The sequence below is a fragment of the Apteryx mantelli genome, chromosome 4 (assembly GCF_036417845.1).
Source record: "Apteryx mantelli isolate bAptMan1 chromosome 4, bAptMan1.hap1, whole genome shotgun sequence".
Lineage (NCBI taxonomy): Eukaryota > Metazoa > Chordata > Aves > Apterygiformes > Apterygidae > Apteryx > Apteryx mantelli.
Genome location: NC_089981.1, coordinates 29814483 through 29823661, shown reverse-complemented (window position 1 = coordinate 29823661; position 9179 = coordinate 29814483). Strand labels below are relative to the sequence as shown.

The 9179-nt window shown below is 47.9% G+C and overlaps 1 protein-coding gene across 1 annotated transcript; it reads right to left on the bottom strand.

Moving 5' to 3' along the window:
- Nucleotides 1–4075: 4075 nt before the first annotated feature.
- Nucleotides 4076–7244, bottom strand: ADM (adrenomedullin). Its single transcript, XM_067295526.1, has 4 exons — nucleotides 7130–7244; nucleotides 6443–6553; nucleotides 6022–6162; nucleotides 4076–5521 (listed from the first exon to the last, which is right to left on the bottom strand). The coding sequence occupies exons 2-4, from the start codon at nucleotides 6538–6540 to the stop codon at nucleotides 5206–5208; spliced, it is 555 nt and encodes a 184-aa protein (XP_067151627.1). The 5' UTR covers nucleotides 6541–6553; nucleotides 7130–7244; the 3' UTR covers nucleotides 4076–5205.
- Between the last annotated feature and the right edge of the window lie 1935 nt (nucleotides 7245–9179).

Sequence of the window (9179 nt, the reverse complement as noted above, 5' to 3'; positions counted from 1 at the left end):
ACTAACAGATAAGATCCCCTTATGTTTGTTCTCCTGTTTCTGGCAATACTACTGAACATGAGAGATTAAGACCCAGACATTTGTTTATTTATTTTCACACCACATTAGGAAAGTATGAAGAAAGTATAAACATTTTTATAATTGCTAGAAAAGTTGTGTGCAATTTGCAAACTGACAGATTTGGAAAGTGATATTCGACTAAAAGTGTTGAAGGAATATTTATTTTGCAAACATATTTTGAGAGTCAGAATTTAATACAAAATATTTGCCTTCAGTTGGACTGGACTGATCTTTCCTGACTTTGGAAAAACACAGGTTTTTGTAAGTGGATGCGAAACCCAATGGGTTCTAGTTAAGTATTTGGTACAAGTTAGCACAGAACCAGACTAAGTCAAAAGATGTCATTTGGCCTCCTCATTGCTGTTGCTGTTGCTTGGAATTCTGAAAGCAAAAAACTCCAGTCTTACCAAATCATTAACATTGATTCTAGTTTTAATGAAATCATTTGCTTTTCATTTTGAGACATTATAGTTATCAGGGATTTTGACTAGTGTGTATAGTATGTACTAAAAAATAGCCTTTCACATAGCCTTTCACATAGTTCTTTACCTCATGAACAAATTATGCTCTTTCTCCTCATGGAGGATGTATGACCCTGTTCCAAGGAATTAAGTTTTTGAAAATTAAAGCAGTTTCAAAGCTGATACAAATTATTTGATGAAATAAGCAGTTCTTTAAGAAATATTTGGATAATAAAAGCAAATCCTTGTGAACACAATAAACAAATTTTACTTAGGCATAACTGGATTTAGTTATTGGTTGCACTCAGTCACCCTGGAATTTTTTCTCTTGATGCCTGTGTGTTCTACACTACTGAAGTATGATGTGAGATAATATAAAATAGTGTATTGACGGCACAAGGAAAATATTTGGATGGTTGTCTGGAGTTGCCATTATTGGCTTTGATGATGACTTGCTGTCCTTTGGGTACTAAATGAGCCAGAAAAGGCTTCATATGTGCCAAAGTATTCATTAGTATTCCCCTTTCTGTCATTGTGCTTGAAGAAAAAGTTTATATCTGGCACCTGACTGCAATTCTTATTAGTACAGACTAAGATGCTTTGCAGATTTTGGTAATCATCAGTCCAAAGATACACTTGTGTCTATACTTTTTGAATAGAGCAGAAATAGTTACTATGTAATAATGGCAAAACACTTTCTCTGCTTTCTGGTGCATATGGAGAACAAACATTTTTTACAGTCTTTCGTGTGACATGGCTGCTTAAAGTAACTTTTGTGGTACCTACTGGAGAGACAAATATAATTACTGGGCTCCCTCTTCCAGCTTAGGGGACCTGCACCGGGATTTTATGAGAAAGTACTTGTATATCACCATTTTAGGCCACTGGCCTCCACTCCATATAGCACTAATAATGGAACCACAAAAATCTTACTCAGATAAGAATAGCCTTTGGAATCTATTTTGGTAATGAAAAGTGTCTATAGCAACATACTTTTTCTTTGCCGTAAGGTGTCTCTAGGGTGGGCGCAAAGCAAAATAATAGCTCATGAAGAATATTCCCTGAACTGTCCTGACACTTCACCATAGAGGCTCTGCTGAGAATGGTGACCAATCCTTTGGCATTCACTCTTGGATGGGCTGATGGACCAGGATAAATTCCTGCTCCAAAACATATTTACCATTGCAAAACTTATTTTTAATTTAGAACCTTGTCTGAACTGAATTTATAACTATGTTTTAAGCAGCCTTTGAAATACTGGCCTAGGAGGCACCAGACTGTTCTTAGAAACTGATACTTTACCTAAGGTGTTATGTAAACAGATGCTACTGATTTGGGAGGCATGTGATGACATCTTTGACTTCTCATCTATCACACCAAAGCATAGGCTGGCCTTGACCTAAGCACACAGTTCTTACTGAATTTCTGGGACTTTGAAAAACATGTTGTCTCCCAGACACAGAGCTACCTTCTACTTTCTGATGTGTCCACTTCAGCAGTGTTGGTCTTTACACTATGAAAGATAGCGTGATTAAAAAAAATTTTTTTTTGGGGGGGGGGGAGGGAAATCCAAAAAAGAAAAAAATTGAGGTCTTTCTTTTCTTTAGTTCCTGTTTATTACAGCTACTGTATGGAGTTTTGCTGCTCCCCACAGCTGCAGCAGGTGGTGCTCTTGATCCTTCCAAAAGGAAATGCACTAAGCTCCAATAAGGTCACAATTATGCCATCCAGCAGCAGATATAGCTGATTTTAGCCCTGTCCCATTAGGCCAAGGATTTTTCAACTTTGTCTGAAGTTTTTTCTAACAGTAAAAGGAAAAAGAGGGGGGGAAAAGTATTTTTAAGTGGGGACTGTTTTTTGGCAGTAAGTGGAGAAAAGGTCAATACAAACAAAAGCAATTCATTGGAATGTGCATATCTACCCCTTCTATAGTCCAAAATAGCATTATTTTGCTCAAGTTCAGATGACTAAGATGCTAGTTTTGTAACTGGAGAGACTGTTGTAAGTAAAAGCTTGTACCTATTAAAGTATATGGTTCTACTGAAGTCATTCTAGTTGTGCTATGAACTTTAGCAGGATCATGCTTTCACCTACAAATTGTCATTCCCCACTGCAAGCCCCAAAACATTAAGTAGCTGTTATTCTAATTTCATGATCTTTATTTTCAGGAGAACAGCCACTCACCCATTTCTTAGCTGGCAGCTAAAATCTACATTAGAGATCATTCATTTGCTGTCATCCCTCCTGAACAAAACTGAGCTATTTGGAAGTCTGATACATTTTGCTTCATGTTTCTATTAGTTTTTTAAGGTTTTGTCCATTCTATTTCTACATGTTGTAAAATTTGGATCAGAAAGGCCATCAGCAGTAGAGAGGTAAATTCTCTTCCAGCATTTAACAAACAAGTGGTAATTAAAACTGGCAAGTGTCAGCATATATGTATTTTAAAAAAAAAGAAAGAAAAACAAAACAAAAGAATGCTGCAAGTAGAAAACTCACCTCTCTAGATTCCAAGAGTCTTAGTTGAAAACATTTAGGAAAGAAACTAAAAATAAACACTTCAGAGCAAAATTTCAAAACTTCGGGGAGTAAAATATATGCAAGCTTTCTAGTCAGTGGCAACTGGATTCCTACCCATACTATTTTGCAGTACTATTCCTGGAGAAGGTTCCCTTGCCTGTTCACATTTGTTTTCCTTTTGAATTTTTCTTGTAAATAATGTGTGCCTTGTAGTATTAAGGCATGTAGTATTAAGTGAAAACAATACATCCACTTCATCTCTTCTAGCAGCATCTAGTGCTGCTGTTCCCCTGCCCTTTCCTGTGTATGTTCACTATCTTCAGAGATACTGTAAAATAGGAAAAATGGTATGGTTGATCCAAGACATTATTAAAATGCACTTGTTCAGTTTTTTGGAGGTTTGTTTTCTTGAAGGACAAAGAGCAGACACCAACAGATGGGGCTGTTGATGCATTATTAAGGCTCAGTTTTCTGGTCTGTGGTTGGAATTTGCTTTTAAAGAAAAAAAAAAAAGAACAAAACAACAAAATCCCTAATGTTAAGCTTTTATCCAAGATGTTCTGCCCACACTGAACTGGTCACCATTTAACTTTAACCTGAACTGTGGCCCAGGAAATCCTTCAACATAAATAACCTTGGAAGCTGTCATGACCATTTTTGGAACATGCTCCCTCAATAAATCTGTTACTTTGTTGTGCAATGTTGAAGTGTGCAGTTGTTTCTCTGATTAATTAGGGCAAAAAATAAACTTGCACGATCAATCCAAGCTGTGACACGTTTCAGCCCTGGCTGGAACATGTGGTAGAAAAGGCTGTAAAGCCTTCTAAACAGCTCTACCCTGGGATTTTATGATGCATACTTGCTTTTAAGTTTACTTGATTTTGCTAGATAAGGTGGTTGCTAACAAAGTCTGTAATTAAAAAGTTTTTGCCTGTCACAGAATTGCCATGCCGAGTTAGTAAGGATAGAACTGAACAAAGTAAGAAATCCTTCATCCTGACCACCTGCCCCCTTTAAAGACAACATAACAGAACTGTTTTATGTAATAGTGTTTATTTTATTTCACATATTACCCATGGAGAACAGCTGATACATTCTCTACATCTTTCACCAGTCTGGAATGCAAGATAAAAAAAGGTACGGAAAGAGTGTTTAACAGCGTTTGACATTCACGATATGAAAAATAGAGGGGATACAATGTCTTAAAATGCCCTTATGCAATATATATATATATATTTATATATAAAAAAGTATAAAAATAAAAAATATTTTTCCCCAAAAAGGATACAAATAGGACACGACACAGGACAATCTTAAATATCGATACGTATCTCATGAGCCACACACACCGCACTTATAATTAACAAACACCACGTACAATTGCACTTTTCCTCTCTGTTACGTTCAAGTATGTCGCAGTCCCCGCAGGGACTAGTGAGTGTCCGATTCCCTGCCGGGTGCAGATAACGCAGAGGGTAGAGCAGGTGCGGGGGGGGGGGGGGCCTTTCCTTGTCGAGGCTGAACGAGGACTGTCAGACACCTCGGGGCGGCGGGAGAGGCCGCGGCCCCGGGCCCGGGGGTCGCGCAGCGGCGGCCGCCCGGGGACGCACCCGCCGCCTCGGGGCTCCCCCACGCCCCCCTGAGCGCCCCCTCCTCGGGTCAGACGAGCAACCCACCTCCACCGGGGCACGGGGCAGGGGTAGATCTGGCCGTGGCCCACTGGCAAGGAAGGCCCGGCCCCTGCCCCCGCCCCCGCCCCGCCGGGTGCAGGAGGCGGCCGGCGGCCCGGGCAGCAGCGGCGCGGGGCAGCGGGGCGACGTGGCGGCCGGCGGGTGGCGGAGAGCCGGGCGCGGGCAGCGGCCCGGGCGCCTTCAAGTCCCTGGTGCCGCTGGCGCGGGAGCCGGCGGTGCCTCGCGGCGGGGGAGGGTGCAGAGTCCGTGACCGCCCCGCCGCCGCGGCAGGCGGGGAGCGGGGTCGGTGCCTGCGCGTCCCGCTGCGCGACGCGGCCTTCACGGCCTCCTCGCGCGGGCCGCTCGCTCCGCCGCCCCCAGGTCCGAGGGGGTCTCGGCCCGCCAGGCGGCTCCGCAACGTCGGCGAACCCTCCGTCCGTCCCTCCGTCCGTCTGGGACGGCCTCAGCCGGGTGGTGCGGCGCTCCCGCGGCGCTCAGATCCCGAGGACGGCGGCGAGGGGCTGCGCCGGCCGCGTCCGGGGGCGCCGGCCGCCCCGGGGGGAGGGCGCCGGGCGGCGGCGACGGTACTCGGGCAGGGAGCGCCGCCTGCGGCCGTAGCCCTGGGGGCTGATCTTGCTGATGGGGGCGGCGCCGTCCTTATCCTTGTCGGTCAGCTGGTAGATCTGGTGGGCCAGCTTCTGCACCGTGCACGTCCCGAACCGGCACCCCGGGCGGATGACTTCGAAGTGGGGGAAGCTGTTAATGCTCTGGCGGTAGCGCTTGACGCGGATGTGAGCATCCTCCCGGCTGCTGCGAGGCAGGAAGAGAGAGAGCGGGCATGAGAAAGGCGCAGTGGGGCTTGGAGGAGCGGACCCCAGGGGCCGGGGCGGGGAGGGCAGGGGGCCCCCAGGCTAGAGGCGGGCCCGTCCCGTCGGCGGGCCCCCCTCCCCCGGCTCTGCCCTCCGCCGAGCGCGGGAGAGGGGCGATGTGGCCGCGGAGCAGAGCTTGCTGCCGATGCAAGGAGAGGCCCCGCCGTTTTATGGCTGTTATTTATCTATGGATCCAGAGCTCAAGTTACTATTTATATTTGACTTTCACAGTAAAGGCGCTGCTATCTCCCGCCAGCTGAAGTGCGCGGGGAAAGGGAGGCGGGAGGCTGCTTTCAGCGCGTTGCGCAGCCCCTGCAGGACCTGTCTCTGGGGCTTGGGAGATCTATTGTGAAAAGGAGCAAAACACCCGGAAACAAGGGAACCCTGAAACTTTCCGATGCCCCAAGCAAGTGCCCGATCCTAGAGAGGGCAGGAAATTACCTGGGATGCGAGACCGGGGGATCCTCCTTCACGTCCTGGCTCCGTATGAGGGGCAGCACGGCGGCGGCTGGCCCCAGCCCTCGGAGCGCGCCCGAAGGCTTCACGTCCCTCTTGGCTCGGCTCAGTGCCCATTTCGTCCATCTGAAAGGAGCGCAAGGGAAGAGGACAGCCTGTCAGCGCAAGCCTGCAGGGCAGCGGCCAAAGCAAGCAGAATCGAGGGGCTAAAATCTTTGCCAGCGCCGAGATTTTTTTTCTTTTGGACGTTTCCTGAAAGGGCATGAGGCCTTTTAGGAGCTGTGCTATTCCCGCAGGGACTTCAGTTCCCTCTGATCTCGGCCGGAGACCGGCGCTGGGGCGCGGAGGCTCCGCAGCTCTAAGAGCGGGGCTGGGCGCTGGCAGGAGGGCGCGCTCCGATACTCACTTTCTTTTGAACTCTGTCGCTACGTCCACCCTTGCAGCATCCACCCCGAGGAAGGTCACAGAGCCGAGATAGAGCAGGGCTACGTGAACCACTTTCATTCTGGCTGAACTCCTGGTGGAGGGAGAAGAGAAGAATTATAAGCATGTTTGCTAGTAAAAGTTAAGTAGGGTCTGTACCTTTTTCCTGGTGGTTCCAGAGAACTCCTTTCCTCGGAATATATAGCTCCCAAACTACTGGAAACTTTGTGTGTGATATGAACCAAAGGCTAATATTTGCTCAGCAATTTATCACAGAGTAAGTAACAGAGCCTCCAAAGTTTACGTTTGTCGAGAGTTTTACTTGCAGAGGCGGCTGAAAACCAGCAGGATTGCCAGAATACCCCCAGTGGCTTGCATTAGGATTTAGCAAACCCACGAGATTAGAAAGAGCTGCCTTTTAGACGCATCGTTTCCAAACTCCAGCAAGTGTTTTGCTGCCTGTAAGTTTATCCTCTAATAGCTCATCTTCCCACTCCACGTGGCAAACTAGCTAGTTTGGGATTTACGTTGTAAACTGCAGCTGATGCCAAGAGCCAGTGCAAGACTCAGCAGCATAACTTCAAGCACGTCAAAACAGTCCAGATTTAGTAGATTTCCACTACCTCTCCACCTCCCCTGTACCTTTAGACAGGAAAAAAAGGTTTCTTACCTGGCAGTGAGGATAATCCACTGAGACAAATGTTGTGGCAGTAGCGATCCGAACTTGCACGGTTTCCTGAGGACTCACTCAGGAGCGAGAGCTCCTTCTTTGTGTGCCTGGAGTAACCACTGCCGAGCTGCGCTCCACCGCTCCCTTTTATAGAGCGGCGCGGGGAAGTGGGTGGACCTTGGCGCGTCTGCCTCGGCGATTTTTCTTTGACACTTACCCCCACCCACACGTCCCGAGCACTTCTTAATCATGCTAGCATGGATTGGGGGCACCCCATACTAGGGTAAAAAATAAGAGGATTAATGAAAATTATCTTAAACAACCCCCTTAGTATTTTGTTAATTATAACAACGGCTTTTTAGGTGTGGATTCCAAGTCATGGCATAACTTGCAAAATCTGATAAGCCCCTCGTACTGTTTAACTGGGAACAGACTTTTTACCTGCTAATATATAATTATGTTTACACGGTCTGTAGCATAATTTCTCTTTCTAGGCACGTTAACTTTAGGTGGGTTGAAGAAGGGGTGTAACAACTACACCTGATCAATTTCAAAATCCATCAAATAACAAAGTTTCAAAAATAAAACCATATTTGGACAACTTGAACTACAATGAGTAACTGTAATGAAAGTCAGCCTTCATTACATAAGTAAGGAGGTGACAAACCAACCATCATTAATATTTATGACTCAACCTGGGTGCATTTTTATCTAATAAAATGTACTTGATTTACTCGATCGTTTCAAACAAATCACAATTTAAATGGTATTGGAACAGGACGGTTAGAGCTCCCTTTTATACCTTCGAACAAAGGAAGAATTATTGCTTTGGACCAAACACAGGCTCATCTGAAATGCTTGGGGTTACGAGCTTCAAGAAAGACTTGTCGTGAGTCGTTTTATCCCTAATTCGCAAACCTTTATATACTTGCCTAACCTTACTTACAGGTTAATAAAGCTAAACCAGTGCATAAATATTTGCAGGATCAGGGTCTCTAACAATATTCCCCATGGCTGGTCAGCAGTAAAACCTTGGTCTGTCTACCTATTTTTTTTACAGTCTTTAACATCTTTGCTCTATGACGCTTCAGAAATGTGGAGCTCCGGCTTCGCAGGAGATGCAGGAGTCAGCACCAAATGGACCGTTTCTATACTTATTTGTTGCAGTGCAAATTCTGCGGAACCGAAGGAAATGCCCCCGGCAGACCTGCTGCGTCAGGGTCCCCTTCCCAGCGACAGACGCTCGAGCGTACCAAGAAGCAGACTGGAATGTGCGGGATGTTTCACTCTCAGCTTGCTCCAAGCAAAGTATTTCAGAAATCAGGTGAGTATGTACTTGTGACTTTGCCATTCTGGATAACCGTGATACATGCTACACCCTAGAGAGGTATGTGCAAGGGGGTGACGGAAACTTTCCTATGCATGGCTAGCTCGGTTTGAGGTGCTCCCTCCCTTGCCAGCAGCGTGCAGGAGCCCTTCTGTCTCCAGCAGCTACCTGCGCTCGGGAGCCCGTGCCCTTCCCGGCTGCTGCCCTCGCTCCCTCACGCGCTCTCTGCCTTATCAGCCGCGGAGCAGGAGCCTGGCAAGGGGGTCAGCACTCATTCTGGATGGTCACGTCCGCACCCCCGAGCCGGCCAGCCTTTCTCCCCCAAGCCCCGGCGTGGCTCTCCGGGGCGAGGCTGTTCCCCGGCCGCGAGCTGGCTGCCGGGCAAGTCCCGTGCGCTCCTCCACCGCACCTGCCGGGCTGCCCCCGGGCCAGGGCCGGGCAAGCCCCGTGCCCTCCCCCGCCGCCCCGGCCGGGCTGCCCCCGGGCCAGGGCCTCGGGCTCTCTGGGAGCAGCGAGAGGTGCAGGTCCCTCCCGCCCCGTCCCCGCAGCGCCGCTCCGGCGGCAGCGCCGCAGCCTCGCGGAGCTCCGCGGAGCAGCGCTCCTGCTGCCCCCCGCAGCCCGTGCCCCGAAGCAGAAGTGCACACAGAGGGACGCTTGTCCTGTACACTCAGGGAGGAAAAAACGGAGAAGTAGGTGGTCTAGAAAGGCACTGTACAATGATGG